A 15,836-nucleotide genomic window follows, 5' to 3' on the forward strand; every position below is an offset into this window, starting at 1 on the left:
GTATAGTGTGCGTATATATATATATGTATAAGCCAACTGCGCGAATATTGATGCGGATGGATGAGCTGGTTGCGATTCGATTTTAGCCGCGGGAAATTCGAAGAGTTTTGCTGATTTTCGCGTTATTGTACTTTTATCGTTACCATCTATAGTTGGAAAACTTAGAAAATATATTTTCTTTTTTTTAATTAAAAGCGAAATATATATCATATTTTTGCCAAGATTTATTCAATGGAAAATTAGTACCAAGACTGGCGTTTAATTTCAAATTCAATAATACAACGCCTTTGTTTACCAACATTTGATAATAGCAAACCTTAGTCATACGTATGTACATACATATATCAAAACACGTTGTTTACATATATATCAGCATTTCCCAGAAAAGATGCACCATAAATTCGGCCCTTTAATGATGCCCCCCCCCCCTTTTACTCCCACCTTTCAATGAGCTCAATAAGAGAAAGGCCCACAGTTGTTAGGTCACCGGCATTATTTAATTTTGAGCCTTCGACGATATTAGATGCCAAGTACTCTCTCAACATTCGGCAAAACTCCAAATGGGAATCGTTAGGAAATTGGTGTTCCTAACCTCCAAGTCGGCCCACCTTCATCGAGTCGCCAAGCAGAAGCCGTTTCCTTCTCTGCTCCAAAACATTTTCTCTCCTCGTCGAAGTAGTTGCAGAGAACATCGGCTAAATCAGAACTCCAGTGTCGTCAGTGAGGCCGAAAAGAAGCCATCGACCAACAGCGTCAACACAGAATGCAAGCTTGATTCGGACTTTGTCGTCACGTTCAATTTTTCTTAGAGGCAAGTTTTATTTTTTTCTTTCTTCTCGTTCTTGCATCGCTCCCTACTTTACTGCCTTTTTGTTTTCGTCCCGCGCGCCTTTTACTGTATACATATACATATACTCGCACCGCTACAGAGTGCCTTATGTATATACCTACCTACATATTGTACATACATCGCTTTTGTGTAAAGAATGGTCTATATATCTATAGCTATAATGCGCGTTGAATTTCGACGCCAAGTTTCGCTTTTACTGTGCGCGAGCCAATCATCTAATCTTCCTCCGCGAATTAGTTGATGAAGTCAGCGACTGTATACGAGGAGCGAAGTTTAGTTTTGCTTGATTGGCTTGTAGCGTTTCTGTGGTCGGGACCGATTGTTGTGCTCTCGATATAAGTAGCTGCTTGAATAAACGGCTTTGTTTTTATTATTATTTCAGAATGGCCAAGACCAAGACTATCAGCAAGGGCTGCCCAAAATGCGAACAACAGGTACGTTTGTCATTTTTATGCTTTAAGTATTCGACGCCTAATTAGATTTGTTAACCTAAAATGAATTAATATTATTACGATAATTTAATTAGTTTTACATTACTGTTACTCAATTAATTTTCGCGTGGTATTCAACATATTTTGGCCTTTTTATTTATGGAGGTGCACCTATTGATTAAATCATAATTATTATTATTGTACTGTATGCATAGGTTCCTGTTGCTTGTAAAGCCTGTCCCTGTGGGCACTCCTTTTTCAATGCACGCAGAAACTCCATTAAAAGCCCTCCCAGTCCTGAGGGTGGTGCTATGAAGACAAGACGGACTAATCGAATAAAGAGAGAGAAGCCAAATTATTATGATTCTCTTGAATATGACAAACAAACACGTAAAAGTGCTAAGGTATGGATTTTTTTATTTTTATCATTCATGCTGATTTTTGATAACTGGAGTTCAAGAGAAATAATTTAACAACAATTTAAAAAACTATCATCTATTCATTCAACAAATATAATTATTTTGTTTTATAGTTGAGAAGAGCTGCTGAAACAGGATCTGATAATGACTGCCGCCAATTAAATAAGAAAAAGAAAAGGAAAGGAAAAGGCAAAGGAAAAGGAGGTGGAAGTAGTGGGGCTGGAGATGATGATGATGAAATGGAAGGTGTCTCTAGTTTATCTCCAGAGAAACAGCTTACGTGTTCACTAATTCTACAAGAACTTAATAACAAAATGAGTACTGTTGCTTGGAAGCCTATGTGAAAAAGTGTCAAGTTTTTTTCTTGAGTGATGACAAGGTTTTGATTTGGTTTCATATGACTTCTGCCAATTTTTTTGGTGACTACCTCGATTAATTTCTAAGTTTATATGTATGATTCATACATAAATTTGCTAGATTCACTAGACTTGTATATACTAGGTAAAAATAATTCTATGCAATTACTACATGATAAATTGGTGCAAAGATAAAGTATAGTCACTTGAATTACTTGTATTGTACAATAGAAAATCATTTAGCTTGTCAATGATATAGATCTATTTTAATACAAGCTGGTAAAATATATTGAGTATATGAGTTTTTTATTAATTGATGTTATTTCCTCAAGCATCGACCAATTTATCATGACTTACTTTTATCTTTGGCACATTATACTGCAGTTTTTAACAATTTTGTAATAGAGAATAATTTAAACACGGTAATAATTATTCTAAATTAAAAATTGTAAAATGCATACAACAACAGTATTTGATATTAATTCCTCAAACATCAATTATATTGTTAAAAACGTTCAGTCTTCATCTTACTGCAATAATAATTGTATATTTTACGTTTTTTCTTAGAAAACTTAGAAATTTAAGGCGTTGTAATACTTTTATATAAGGCTGTTACTTTACGTTAAATAAGCGTTGCCTTACTATGATTCTGTATAGTACATTTATTTTAACAGAAGATATACCTATAACAAATTAAAGAGTTGAAAAAAAGAGTCAACTCGAAAGCTCTATAACGAAGCAATTTTTAATATGAATAAATGTGAACGTTTTCAATAAAAAAAATTGTCTTTTATTTAATTTGTCTCAAATTTTTCAAAAATGTACAGAATGAAGGTTCATGGAAGTCAGGAAGGAAAAATATTTTTTTTTTATAATATACATAATTTATTACAATTGTTTACAATACATATTAAAAATTAAATACGATTTATCCTATGCTATCTACATAATATTAGCAATGTTCACTTGTGGTAAAAAAAACGGCATTTTTGATATAATTAATACAACTGCTAATAAATCTATCACGAAAACCGAATAAAAAACACTATTCAGTAAAAAAAATAAGTTAAACTTAATAGTTGTTGTTGTTTATTTCAGAAGCACACGTGAACAAATTCATGAATCATTCAATAACCATCAGATACAGAAAACAAAATTGCACTAGAACTATTTCAGTAAGCTCATAGCTTCGATGCGCTTATGCAAATACCATTTTTGTTATTGATAAAAGTAAAAAAAAATATACATCATATATCGTGCTTGAATTACCTAACGCATTCATGTTTCTCGAATTGTCTTGTTTTTCGCCGTTGGCTTCTTCTCGTTTTTATTTCCATACAGTCTTTTGAATCAGTCAGCGGCATTAGGTTATGGCTATCGATGTTCGACAAGCAATCCAAACTTCTGCTTTTGCCCATGATGTGAGAAAACCCATCATTTGCAACATCGAGAAGGCAATCGAAGCTTTGAGATTTGGTTAGAAACTTGGTCTCCCCCGTTTTGAATTCAACTTTTAACTTTTCATCCACACTGTAAACACGCAGCCTCCTAACGCCGTTATTTTTAGTTTTAAAAAATAAATCTGGTTTGGCGCTTATAAGATTACTTATCTTTTGTAAATCTATACTGACTTTGAAGTCCGCGTCCATGTGAACATCATTGTTATTGTGCGCGCCGTTTATTTTATTCGTAAGCGTGAATTTCAACTCGTCAATGTCAACATTCTTTAAATGTTTCTTGCTGTCCTGCTGCACCGTGACGTCCGACGAGCCGTTAAGTACCTTGAGCGATCTTGAGCTTCTGGTGGACTGGTCGCCAGATGCCATCTGATTGGATTTACCAAATGAAGGAGAGAAAGTCGTCGTATTAGAGTCCGTAGAATCTCCATTGATTTGACCATTTAACTCTGACTGCTGCACAGATCGAAAATGCCGTACGATTCGATTACTTCTGCGAAGCAAGCGCTGTGTGTTGCTTGGCTCCTCCTTCTGGGACTGCGAGAGACTGTGTTCCTCAGTTTTGCTCGATATCCCGCGGTTATTGATACCGCCATCCTTGAGGTCTCTAGCAGCTGGTTGCTTGTTATTACTTATTATCGCACTATCGAAGTCGTTATTACTCGAGCTTGACACCTCCGGGTCCCAGTTTTCTTTCCAATCGCTCCTGGTGAGCCTTTTGTCCGTGACCGTCAGGGACTTTTTGGCATTATTAAGCGCATCGTTTGCGGATGTTGGATACTCTAGCAGCGTGTTGTCATCTTCGTAGACAAAGCTCCTCAAACTTCTGGTTCTCAAGGACCTACGAATTCGGTCGGATTCGTCGGTTGAGTCGTCAGAGAGTATTAGCTGATATGATTTGCTGCTCTTTTCGCTCGATAAGTGCTGATTCGATCCAGCGAATGAAGACACCAAAGCGGTCGCAGCACTACTCGCATCGTTCAAGGTAGTCGAGTTACTACTTTGCAGACCGTTCATTTTGACTTGAATCCGGCATGTACGATACGACAGCTGAAAATCACAAGGATTCGTCAGCATTTATAAATCCACTGTACAAATCCACAAAGAATTAATTTTTTATTTACGGGCTTGTAAACATTTTTTAAGAAATAGATAGAAGGAAAAGTTCTTACTTCTACATCGCTCCCGCAAACTCTGAACTTAAGATCGCTAAGACGCACGAAATCCGGAATCAATCCAGATCTATCACCAGAGGAGAATCTTGATTTGGAGCTTCCGCCACTGCCGCCGCCGCTGCTGCAATGGGAACTTGAACCATTTTCGAGAACGGTACGACTGAAAATATTGAACATGAAAACAAATTATATTGGATTTAGCACATCTTACTCGGTCACGTCACACAATCTGTTGTCACAATCATACTCACAGCTTTCGCGCACTATCAATAGATCAGTGATGGAAGATTGATGGATGTCGGGGAAAGGTTCAGAACATACAACCGGACTATATTAGTAAGTATAAAAGCGATTAGACCTATACAGAGTTATTTGAAGAAAACCAGTTTTTTGAGACAGTAATTGAGTTTCATACAGAACTATTTTCAATTAATCTGTTATAGATTTACAAAAATTTAGATTAATCATAGAAAGTGACAACGTATAAGTATTAATTTAAAACTGAGACGAAAAAACAGGACTTAAATACTGAAACGTGATGCAAACAAAAAACTATTTTTGCTAACGATTCTGGAATAAATTCACACTCACGCTGATTCATTTTACACTTACATCGCAAGCTCGGGTCGGTCGACTGGGCATTTCGTGTCAGCTGATTGAGGAGAATCTGGTAGTTCGTCTTGGATGTCGGCGGCGGTAGCGGCTTCTTCTGCCCGGGATTGGCCATCGGTGTTAAGTATCGCAGGTCCCGTGCCTGCATCCCCGTGACACTGTTAGAACCCCAAGCGTAAAACTGAGAGATGGAACGGGGCGGTGTATACACGCGTGCAATTATATGCTCTCCGCGCATAATAAATACTTCAGTGTAAGTGAATTTAACGAACGTATATTACACATACAATAATCCATATCGATTCCTTTTCTGTGTGGCAATGAGAGCTCATACGTGTATGTACATGATTTTACGAACTCGAATAATTAACTTTCATACTGTATAATCGCATGATCACACTTCTCTCTTACTCACTCTTTGCGTCTCGCTCTCGGTACTTTTGCAGCGATATTAAATGAATTAACATTGAACTACCGGTGTTCTTAGTAACTAAAACTTACAACGGAATTTTCATGATTTAAAAAGTAAAGAATTGTAGTGCTTACGTTATCGTGAGAGGAAGACGCCTCGTCCGCAGATCCTGTTGATGCAAGAGCTTGGGTTTCAGTTTTGCTCGGGCTATCCTTTACATTGGACAACAGCTCAGGTTCCACCGAATTTTGCCCGCCGATCCTCGAGCTGCTGCTTTCGTCATTTTGTATAACACTTGTTACCTTCTCGGGTAAGCTATTTACGACATTATGATCTATGGTTGTATTGTTCTCGAGGCGTGCGCGCTTGGACGCCTCGTTCACGATCAAAACCTCGATTTCCTCGTCACTCGGGTGACTTCTTTTCAACCCGTTCGTTGAAGGAGTATCAGGCACTTGGATCGGCAAGTCGCAATCCCCTTGTTCCATTTCTTCCTCTTCCGTTGGTTCAGGCACGCTGGCAAAGAACTCGGGTGCCAGCGAGGTGACGTTGCTAATTATTATGTTAAACGGGGAGTCATCTGTTTCTTCGGGTAATACGTTCGTGACCTTTGGCGAAACGCAATTCATTCGGTTCGAGAAATTTGATGAGTTACTAGTACTCGCACGAACCAATTCGCTTTGATGACGATGCCTTTTCGTCACATTTTCACAAACAATCTGGAAAAATTACGAATGAACATCAATATTATAATTGATCAAATTGAGTTTTTCGAGAACATTTTGGTTGATTTTTTTTTTGTAACGCACCTCAATAGCTTCGTCGTCGCTATCTATACAAATAACATCGTTATTTACTTTTGCGGGAACAGCTGAAAGCGTCGCAATACCGTCATTGTTTGAAGCAGCATTATTAACTGTTGTATTAGAATGATTGAGACTATTGTTAGATTGGTTGACGATTTCTTTGTAAGCGTCGGAGCTGAAAAAAATGTTATTAATTATTACAGGTTTTTTATACAACTATAGAATTCTAATAAAACTTAACATACCTTTGTAACTTCTGAACTTGTTGCATTTTAAATGATCGCGGTCCAGGGCGCAATTTTACTTCAGGTAAAATAGCTGGAATGTTAGTTAAATTAGTTTCTAATGGTATGGATTCATTTCCGACAGAAATATCGGAGTCACTATCTTCATCGGATTCTCTTATTGTAACGTTAAGCGTAGTTTCTCTTCTGCAAAAAAAAAAAAAAATTAATAAATAAATCTATTAAACAAAATTTCTCACATTTTATCAGTTCTTTTTTCGGCATATTACTTACTGATTAGGAATATCATTCGACCTAGTCGTAGAATCATCAGTCGTTACTATGTTCTCAGTGGATTTTTCTGAAATAATTTTGATAAATAAGTATTAAATGTGATTTTGAAAATCATTGACAAGACCAAGATCAAGAAAAAATACTCACTTGTTATACTAATACACTCTTGGCATTCCCATACCGGACTCACCCATTTCAGCCCACCACAAAAGATATGGGTCCCTTGTGATCCACACATTCGGCATAAAATCAACTCCCACTTACTGTAAATTATTAACATTCTTGATTATTATTGCAGTATTTTAAGTGGAACATTTTAACTAATATTCTACTTACGCGTTACTACTGGTATACGTCCTGCCTTTAGGACATAAGCATGCAGCAGCATCACAACGATCATGTCTGTACAATAATTCTTGAAACGCATTTGGCACGAGTTCCCAAGATGCATCCCTGGTAAAAAGAATTAACAAATTAGTAAATAATAAAAAGTAAACATCAATACACATATACATTTATACTTACTGTCTTGGAATATATATTCCATACTCTAACATGGCAGTTTGAAATTCTCTTTTATTGTTGCACAGTGGGCACTTGAAGAAGTATCCTGCACTCATAGCAAGTTGCTAAAAATTAAAATAGTATTCATAAAGAAATATAATACATTTTATTACATGAAAACAAATAACTTTTATAAAAATAAAACTAACTTGAACACATTTGCGATGAAACCAGGCATTTTTCTTACAACATGGCGCCCACAGTGTTCCATTGCTATCTAATGGCGCAACATCTTCATAGCAAATGTAACATAATATGTTTTTCATATTTTCGATTTCTTTTTTAACTCTGTCATCAATCTTTTGTTTTGGTCTATGATTGATACAGTAGGACCTATTTGCAGAAAATAATAACTGTTAGTGCTTATCAATATACTCAAAGTTATACTTAATAAATTTCAAATACAAGAATCAAGTTTTTACCTGAATTCTCCAAAAAACTGATGTAAAGATCCAGCCTTTAAACCACACGGAAAATGGAAAATACGTTTACATTTTGCATTACAGCATCCCAAAGTTGCCCCATTCTTTTTGCAATAAGAGCACACCTTAAAAACCAAGCTCGTTATTAGAAATTACCGTTGTCATGATTTACAGAATAAAATGTATTTAAAATATCTTACAAGTCTTTTTCCTCTTCGTATTTCTTTCTGTATATCATCTGCTAAAAATCCTAGAATTCCTTCGTCGTCATTTCCTTTCTGTTCCATATTGGAGGATAAAAGCTGAAAGTAAAAATAAAATATTCTAATAAAAAAGTATAAAATTAATTTGCAATTATAAAAATATCCAAGATCCATCTCTGCTGTTAATGTGTAATGAAATTCTTTGTTACAAAGTTTACGCTTGCTATTCTAGAAGTTGCACACACACTGCTTCAGTCTGATGCAACTCAAGCCACTTTCTTAACCACAAACATTCCAGATCTCATGCATGTAACTCGACACTAAATAACTCACCAAACAATAGTAGTGGGTGACAATGCCACGGTGATGATAAAACTTGCCAAATTCCACCTCATTGTCCTCGGTCAGACCGCAAAAGCAGCAGATTTGCCTGACAGGACCCTCCTTTTCTGGCTCGGCCAGACTCAGCTGCTGCTGCTGCTGCTGTTGCTGCGGCTGAGGTCTGCTGCGCCTCGACATGGCGTGAACCAACAGCGCACTCGACTCAACTATAAAATTTCAGTAAACAAAGCCATTAGTACACCTGGAGCAAGCCTAATAACCCTCCAACAAAAACCAAGCCGCTGTACCCGAAAGAAGCTTCACAGACGACGACGCCGACGACGACGAGTGATCCTCGAGGCTATACATCAGCATTGTCTCACAGGAATCATCCTACCGGTATGTAAGCACTACTCGTAAAAATCGACGACATCTTCCCGAGTGTCGTTGAACGTAGGGATACAATGCCGGTGAGAGCGCTACAATTATATTACCGCACACGCACACACACGCCACGAAAACAAGACGACAAGATGTACGAAGGTATGCTGCACTACTTAGTCGAGAGGCTTCATCGCGCTCTATAGATTAGCACTATAGTTCCGCCTAGACTGTCTAAGCGTATGCGTATCTACCTATGGGTGTAGGGTGTACCCACCACATACACTAGCGAATTTAAAAGCCTGACGGCGGCTCCAGCGTTGCCGAAATTACGAGATTATCTCTCTCTCTCCCTCTCAGCGGAAGGAAATGTGTAAAGGAGAAAAAAAGAAGCGAGAAATGTAGCTAGAGAGAGAGAGAGAGAGAGAGAGATAGAGAGCGAGAGCTGAAATCGATGTCGGTAAGATGATAAAAGATTCAGCGTGAGGGTATACCTTTAAACGACGCCTTGAGAGTTTTCCTCCCTGCGATATCGGCTGTCTATACATAGACACGGTGTCTATAACGACAGGCTAAAAATCTCGCAAATATTTCGCGAATTTGTACGAGTATATACGCGTGTATAAAATTTACTCACGTATCAGCTGGGAGAGCGAGAGATTTTCCAGGAGCTCGACATTCTGCAGATCAACCGGTGTCTTAGGATCATTAAAAAAATGCGAGTAAACACACGCTACTGGTCTGCACTATACCCACTACTCACTAGTCAAGTAGTCAATATACGAATGAAGGAGAGAGAGAAGAGCGCACGTGGTAACTGGTAAGTACTGCGGCAACGTTGCGGCTTCTCTTCGAGGAATCGATTGTTGACTATACTTATACCGGCGCGACGCCACAACTACCTACTACATTCCGACCGTTGGTGTGTCTATAGATTGTATTATTGTTGCCCGGCAGTCTCTGATAGTGAACGCACGCGGGAGTTTCGCTTCGTTTTTTCTTTCGAAAAAACATCGACGCACAACCGAGGAAAGACTGATTTTGCTGGCTTCTGATATATAGCATACCGGGCCACTGGGAGGTTAACTTGTGTGCGCACAGTGCGGAAAGTTGCTGTATCATATACACGTATTTGCGTATATCTCACGTTTTCTCCTGCGCAATCATTAAAAAACATGACTTCGACAAAGGTGAGTTGTCGCGCAAGTTTTCTTGGCATGGGAAAGCCGTTTTTGACCGCTGAATTGCGATGTGTGCGTGGGTGCGACACTGTAGGTGATAAACGTCTAATTTTCGTCTTTCAGATCGAGTTTGACGTGCAGATGACATGCCAGAAATGCGTTAATGCCGTGGAGAGTGCACTGTCGAAAGTGGAGGGGGTAAATAGTTATCAGATATATTTTGAACAAGGATCAGTCGTTGTTGAAACAAACTTACCTCATTCGAAGATACAAGAGATTATTGAGACTAGCGGGAGAAAGGCTGTACTTAAGGGTTATGGAGGTGGGATTTACATTTAAATGTTAATATTCCTTTTAGATTAAAGGTATAATTCCTGATCATTATTGGTTGTAGAGTTTGATATTAGCGCTGTATCAATGCTGGGAGGCAATTCGGGATACAGTTTTGGTGACTTAATCAGAGGAGTAGTAAGATTTGTCCAGACAAAAGATGGATGTATAGTAGATGGTACAATCGATGGATTAAGTACTGGCCCTCATGGCCTACATGTGCACGAGTGTGGAGATATATCAAAAGGCTGTGAAAGGTAATTAATGCTCTTTTGACACCAATTTCAAGAATATAATATGTGCTTTGTTGTTGCTTCAGTGTGGGTGACCACTTTAATCCAAATAATGCACCACATGGAGGACCAAGTGACTTGCCAACACAGAGGGTATTAGACAATTGATTTTTTGACATTAAAAATTCAGAATGATTACCTTGCGAGTTAAATGTCAAACTTGGCTTTTATGCAGCATGTTGGCGATCTGGGGAATGTAGTAGCAGATGAGACAGGAAGAGTTACGTTCAGAATAATGGATAATCTTCTCAAGGTGGACGATATTATTGGAAGGTCTCTGGTTGTTACTGAAAAGGCAGATGATCTTGGCAAAGGTGACGATCCTGCATCCAAAATTGATGGGAACAGTGGAAAAAGGTATGCTAATGACAATTATATTGATTAGATTTAAAGTAGAGGACAAATACTCAATTAATGCTGTAACGAGGTAATCTTGACGAAAAAAATGAAAAGAATTTCAACTCTAAATCTAGGGACGCAAAGAAAAGTATTCAGAGAAAATAGTATAGTTAGAGAGCTCTCTTCCCCTCCCCCCCCCCCCCCCCCCACCGCCCGTTTCCAAAATGCACGCCCTACGACGTACGGAACGCAACAAGTAGAGGGGAGCAAACATAACGCATAGGGCAGAGAGCGAGAAACGCTGCAGATGCATCCGAAAGGGAACGCCTAAAAAGCGCGGGCAAACATGTCGACTTACCTTCTAGGTTAGAAACCGCGCAGCTAGCTCCAGATGAACCGGCTATATCCTGCTCATCCTCGTTGAACAAACTCTCGATCGCCCTCTTATCAGCTTCGCTGCTTGCCGTCACCGTCATCGTCACCTGCTTGACAGCACTAGCAGCCGCGACAGGAACAGGAGGCTCGCTCCTTCTCTGCTGTTGACTTGGCTGCGGCTGCGATTTCGGCTGTTCGGAACGTCTTCTGTCCAAGTTGCAGCTGTTCCTGAGCCTGACAGAAGGTTTTAGCTGTTTACGTTCCTTGAGCATCGCGTAGACGCGGTGGCGGCAGCTACAGCATATTTTCGCTCCGAAGTGCACGTGTGCCAGTCGTTCACGGATCAGTCGCGGCACGTTACGCAGCCCACTCATCTTAAAGTGTTGCGGGATCCGAAACGGATTGCTACAGCGGTTATACGAATCAAGCTTTCCGTTCGTCATCTTGCTGGAGACGTTGTTCTTGTTGTTGTTCGCGGTGCTTGCTTGCGATGAGTCCTCGATACGCGTAACCGCTGGCATCGTCACGACAGATCGCTTATTCAGCGATCTGAGCTCGGGAAAGGAACACTGTAACTGATTATGTATATAGGGGGCCGAAAGGAAAGAAAATTGGAGCCGATGGGCCGATGCTAACACTGCCAATGGCGGAACGCTACTGGCGGTAGAGTGTAAACTATACAATATACACGCCATGAGGGCTGATGTAGAGAGGCTGCGTTTTTCGGGGGTCGCTGCCTGCCGTCTGCTGGCAGGACAGTGTACTACTACTACCTATGCTTGTTTACAGTTATACAGGTATACGCCACCACGGACTTAGTATACAGTGTATATAGAGGGACGGTGCGTTTACGCTGAAAAGTGAGTCCGAAAATGAGGGGAAGCTCACCCCACTTTTCCGCCGTTCTTGCGTTCGGTGTTCTCCTGATTTCCGCGTGTACGTAAGTGGATACGCTGCCTTAACGTATTCAATGAAAAATACTTATTTAATAACATATTTGCATTTATGTTTGATAAAAAAATTCTATATTTCAATAGCATATACACAAACAAGTATGAACAAATTATAATTTTTATTAACGTGCTTTATTCAATTTTTTTTTTTCAAATTAACTATTATAAAATTAAAAATAAGTTAAATTTTTCATAAACTCATATTAAAACTGATTAGTGTCATTTCTGGTTGGTTTTATTTACCTCTGGCTTTAAATAGGCATACTTGCTACTGTGATTATCGAATAAAGCAATATTCATTATATTATGTGCGTATATATAATATATCGCCTAAACAAAATTTAATGTATGCGTTCCAATGTATAATCAGTGGATATGAAAATGCCAAAATATAAAAATATACTCAAGTTGCTTTAAGGATCTATTTGATTTCTTGCAAACGTAACTGCACCCGATTGATTAATATACTTATTAAAACTTGCGTAATGCATATAGTTGCAACTTTTCCGATTAAAAAAATCTAAACAAAAATAGAAAAATATCTCATTATTCAAGTAAGCATTACTTAAAAAGGCAAAAAAAAAAAATAAAACTAATTTTTGATACATTCTTTGATTATGATTCTTAAAGAAATCTGTCAAATAGCATTAAAGCAGCGCGTCCACTTCTGTTATGATGCTTGAATTCCGCCGAGATCTCGTATAGGCTGCACACCTACGTAGCGGGAATTCACTCGTGTTGAGCTCATGTACACGGAAGGTTCTTTCAATGCGTACAATCCGAACGAACAGAAGCAGAGAAAAGGGGAGAGCTTCCCCTCATTTTTGGCTCTCTTCGCCTGTAAACGGAGCTAGCGCACCGTCCCTCTATACTAAGTCCGTGGTATATACGTACAGTGTCTAGTCTATCTATATATACATGCACACACGAATATAGATATAGTTCGCGCGTGATGAAGGCGTAAAGCATTAGTATTCGTTAATATATATATATATATATAGTTTTTGCCACCATGAATCCATTGTGTGCGTTCGATTTGCCGACGATACCCATTATTATAAAAAGAAATCTCGCGGAAGCGAGACTTCGGAGGGATACGCTTCGTGGTTTCCTTTTGAAGAGGCAATGGAATCTTTTGTTTTTCTGTAAAAACTTGCTTTCGGGTCTGTAGGACCGGATTTTCGTACTCGTAATTCTGATGTCTTGAATATTTATATGTAGTTTTAACACATTATTTTTTCAATAATATACCTCGTACTGATGTAATTTTTTTAGATGAAAATTTTTAAAACATCAAGTTTACACAGTATTAAGTGATATTTGTCATTTTATTACAACAATTTTAAATAAAGTACAAAATACTAAAAAAAATTATGAATAATTATATATAAATAAAATAGAACATAACATAAACTCTATTCAAACTTTTTTCAAATAAAGCTTATTTTACATAGTATAATATAGATTTGCTTAAGAGTATATAAATAATTATTACATATATTGTTGATGCTTGTAACAGATTAGCTTGTGGCATAATTGCAAGATCATCAGGACTTTTCCAAAATGCCAAAAAGATTTGTGCTTGTGATGGGCTTACCTTGTGGGATGAAAGGGACAAAAGCATCAACAAGCAGAAGAATGGGAGCAATGGTGTCATATCAAACAATGCAGTATGCATTATTCTCTAAGTTTAATTTTGTTGTTTTTAATTTATTATCATTGTATGATAGTCTTGTTATAAAAGTTATTAAATTATTTTATATCTATTTTTTTCTGCTATCATAATTTGCAATGCTTTCAGAGAATAACCCATAATTCCTTTTTTTATTTCAGTGAACCTGGTTGAATAGGTTTGATAACACCATGAATTTTCCAGAAGTGCAGAAGTTTACTTGAAATTACATTCTATGTAATCATTCCCAACTGAAGAGCAATATTTTTTTATGTGTAAAAAGATATAAAGGATATTCAATAACAATGTTATAAAAGAAGCATTACTTTAAATTTAAAATTTACACCTTCACTATACAATACCGAAATTTAAGTAGTGCAGAAAGCAGAAAATGTTGTGAATACTTTATATCACAAGGCAAATGTTTCGCAAAGATTAGAAATTAACGCTAATAATCTGAATCTGAGTCATCAGAATCAGCTCCACGGATAGTTTTCTTTGATACTGGTTTCTTTTGCATCTTTGTAACATCAGGTGGATTTAATAAGTCACCATTGTAATTGATAGCACCAGAGTGTGCAATTCTCCATTCCAGCATTTCAGTAGAAAAATCATCACAGTTACCTAAATCTGTAAATCCAACAATATAGTCTTTTGTTTTGCTGTCTACTACTAGTGCTATTGTGGGAATAATTTTTATCTTCAAACGTCCTAAAAGTAATTTTTATTTTAGTCAGACATTATTTTTTTCCTTTTTTTTTTTAATTTAAGATAAAAATTATAATTACCTGTTAAGAAGGGGCATTTCTCCACATTCAACTTAATGAAATGTGTTTCTATGTGTTTTTTACACAATACTTTCAGATGCATGTCAACAATTTTACATCTCTCAGTACCGTCTTTGTAAAAATGGCAAACTACTTTGTCTGACTTTTTACAAGTATCGAAAAATTCTTTTTCTTCGCTCAATTCTGTATATTCTCCATGACCCTATAAAATACAAAAGAAAAATACATTGAAAATAATTTGAAAATCAAGCAATGGCCACAAGCTAAAATATATACATACCAATGAAAGCCATATTTGCTTTTGCTGTTGCATCTTTTTCATCTCCTGCAAACGCTTCTCACGTAATTTTTCAATATCATCGATATTCAAATTATCCAATTTCTCTATCTCAGAATCCAACTGCCTCTCAACATGAGATGCTAATTCTGCAACTTTCTGCTGAATTATCTGTTCCATTTTTGTTGAATTTAGCTAGAAACAAATGTTTATTTATATTAACATATTTCAACAAACCAGTAATGATACATATTGAAATATAATATATTTGATCAATTACTAATTGAAAGACTAGTTTGCACAGTTTGTAATTAATTAATTAATATATTAACTCCAATTTAATGAAATAAATCTATGACTCACAAAGGAGAACACAAGTGGCAAGGATCCAAGTAAATGTCAAACTAATAAACCGGTTAGAACTAACGATAATACAACGTGAAAAGATTGATAAAGTTTATTTAATAGCAAAAAACTTGCTCTTTATACAAGAAAAACGTATAAAAACGTAGACTTACAAACTCGGCGGAGACGTATCTTCGATACCTTATATGGCAAGAGATTCACTCTGTACTCGCTTACTTTTTCTCAATGGAGATGATTGTTTTTGGTTATGAAGTTGCCACAAAGCTTACCAACCGCAAGATCTGAGTTTTTTACTCAGACGGACATGAAGTGAGCTACGAAGCAGCTGCACGCAT

At 37.3% G+C, this 15,836-nt stretch overlaps 4 protein-coding genes across 19 annotated transcripts; 2 read left to right on the plus strand and 2 right to left on the minus strand.

Moving 5' to 3' along the window:
* Positions 1-96: 96 nt before the first annotated feature.
* LOC100113617 (UPF0547 protein C16orf87) lies at positions 97-2,854 on the plus strand. Of its 2 annotated transcripts, none has more exons than XM_016983350.2 (4): positions 97-811; positions 1,233-1,284; positions 1,497-1,685; positions 1,814-2,854. In XM_016983350.2, the coding sequence occupies exons 2-4, from the start codon at positions 1,234-1,236 to the stop codon at positions 2,042-2,044; spliced, it is 471 nt and encodes a 156-aa protein (XP_016838839.1). In that variant the 5' UTR covers positions 97-811; position 1,233; the 3' UTR covers positions 2,045-2,854. The 2 variants fall into 2 exon arrangements, with proteins under 2 accessions (XP_016838839.1, XP_031783679.1); XM_031927819.2 differs by lacking the exon at positions 97-811 and adding an exon at positions 1,025-1,158.
* On the minus strand, positions 2,824-12,114 carry LOC100115982. 11 transcript variants are annotated; one of them, XM_031927787.2, is made up of 16 exons: positions 9,565-9,772; positions 8,559-8,773; positions 8,223-8,324; positions 8,023-8,147; positions 7,750-7,933; positions 7,562-7,665; positions 7,373-7,489; positions 7,184-7,299; positions 7,037-7,103; positions 6,764-6,949; positions 6,522-6,693; positions 5,847-6,431; positions 5,301-5,458; positions 4,940-4,951; positions 4,686-4,848; positions 2,824-4,563 (listed from the first exon to the last, which is right to left on the minus strand). In XM_031927787.2, the coding sequence occupies exons 2-16, from the start codon at positions 8,742-8,744 to the stop codon at positions 3,322-3,324; spliced, it is 3,519 nt and encodes a 1,172-aa protein (XP_031783647.1). In that variant the 5' UTR covers positions 8,745-8,773; positions 9,565-9,772; the 3' UTR covers positions 2,824-3,321. The 11 variants fall into 11 exon arrangements, 9 of the variants coding, with proteins under 9 accessions (XP_031783647.1, XP_031783646.1, XP_008203367.2 ...); XM_031927786.2 differs by lacking the exon at positions 9,565-9,772 and adding an exon at positions 8,855-9,428; XM_031927785.2 differs by lacking the exon at positions 9,565-9,772 and adding an exon at positions 11,429-12,112 and having other exon boundaries at positions 3,123-4,563.
* LOC100116017 (copper chaperone for superoxide dismutase) lies at positions 9,780-14,390 on the plus strand. Of its 2 annotated transcripts, XM_001600532.5 has the most exons (7): positions 9,780-10,117; positions 10,232-10,430; positions 10,503-10,695; positions 10,758-10,824; positions 10,907-11,088; positions 13,918-14,068; positions 14,232-14,390. In XM_001600532.5, the coding sequence occupies exons 1-7, from the start codon at positions 10,103-10,105 to the stop codon at positions 14,232-14,234; spliced, it is 810 nt and encodes a 269-aa protein (XP_001600582.1). In that variant the 5' UTR covers positions 9,780-10,102; the 3' UTR covers positions 14,235-14,390. The 2 variants fall into 2 exon arrangements, with proteins under 2 accessions (XP_001600582.1, XP_008203366.1); XM_008205144.4 differs by having other exon boundaries at positions 9,821-10,117; positions 13,918-14,381.
* LOC103315577 (thioredoxin domain-containing protein 9) lies at positions 13,708-15,836 on the minus strand. 4 transcript variants are annotated; one of them, XR_004344711.1, is made up of 6 exons: positions 15,654-15,800; positions 15,499-15,557; positions 15,139-15,330; positions 14,859-15,060; positions 14,397-14,781; positions 13,708-14,321 (listed from the first exon to the last, which is right to left on the minus strand). XR_004344711.1 is itself a non-coding variant. In XM_031927817.2 (5 exons), exons 3-5 carry the CDS (start codon positions 15,313-15,315, stop codon positions 14,519-14,521), a joined length of 642 nt encoding a protein of 213 aa, XP_031783677.1. In that variant the 5' UTR covers positions 15,316-15,330; positions 15,499-15,557; positions 15,654-15,744; the 3' UTR covers positions 13,708-14,518. The 4 variants fall into 4 exon arrangements, 2 of the variants coding, with proteins under 2 accessions (XP_031783677.1, XP_031783676.1); XR_004227288.2 differs by lacking the exon at positions 15,499-15,557 and having other exon boundaries at positions 15,654-15,812; XM_031927817.2 differs by having other exon boundaries at positions 13,708-14,781; positions 15,654-15,744.

Source organism: Nasonia vitripennis, chromosome 3 (genome assembly GCF_009193385.2).
Source record: "Nasonia vitripennis strain AsymCx chromosome 3, Nvit_psr_1.1, whole genome shotgun sequence".
NCBI lineage: Eukaryota > Metazoa > Arthropoda > Insecta > Hymenoptera > Pteromalidae > Nasonia > Nasonia vitripennis.

Bases quoted from the DNA above. Each gene is read 5' to 3' on its own strand.
- LOC100113617 (XM_016983350.2), top strand. From the start codon at position 1,234: ATGGCCAAGACCAAGACTATCAGCAAGGGCTGCCCAAAATGCGAACAA. The intron at 1,285-1,496 runs GTACGTTTGTCA...CTGTATGCATAG, and splicing joins GCCCAAAATGCGAACAACAG to GTTCCTGTTGCTTGTAAAGC. The intron at 1,686-1,813 runs GTATGGATTTTT...TTTGTTTTATAG, and splicing joins AAACACGTAAAAGTGCTAAG to TTGAGAAGAGCTGCTGAAAC.
- LOC100116017 (XM_008205144.4), top strand. The intron at 10,431-10,502 runs GTGGGATTTACA...TATTGGTTGTAG, and splicing joins TGTACTTAAGGGTTATGGAG to AGTTTGATATTAGCGCTGTA. The intron at 10,696-10,757 runs GTAATTAATGCT...TTGTTGCTTCAG, and splicing joins ATATCAAAAGGCTGTGAAAG to TGTGGGTGACCACTTTAATC.
- LOC100115982 (XM_031927785.2), bottom strand. From the start codon at position 11,966: ATGCCAGCGGTTACGCGTATCGAGGACTCATCGCAAGCAAGCACCGCG. The intron at 8,325-8,558 runs GTGAGTTATTTA...TTTTACTTTCAG, and splicing joins TCACCCACTACTATTGTTTG to CTTTTATCCTCCAATATGGA. The intron at 7,490-7,561 runs GTAAGTATAAAT...TCTTTTTACCAG, and splicing joins GGAATATATATTCCAAGACA to GGATGCATCTTGGGAACTCG.
- LOC103315577 (XM_031927816.2), bottom strand. From the start codon at position 15,315: ATGGAACAGATAATTCAGCAGAAAGTTGCAGAATTAGCATCTCATGTT. The intron at 15,061-15,138 runs GTATGTATATAT...TGTATTTTATAG, and splicing joins AGCAAATATGGCTTTCATTG to GGTCATGGAGAATATACAGA. The intron at 14,782-14,858 runs GTAATTATAATT...AATTACTTTTAG, and splicing joins GAAATGCCCCTTCTTAACAG to GACGTTTGAAGATAAAAATT.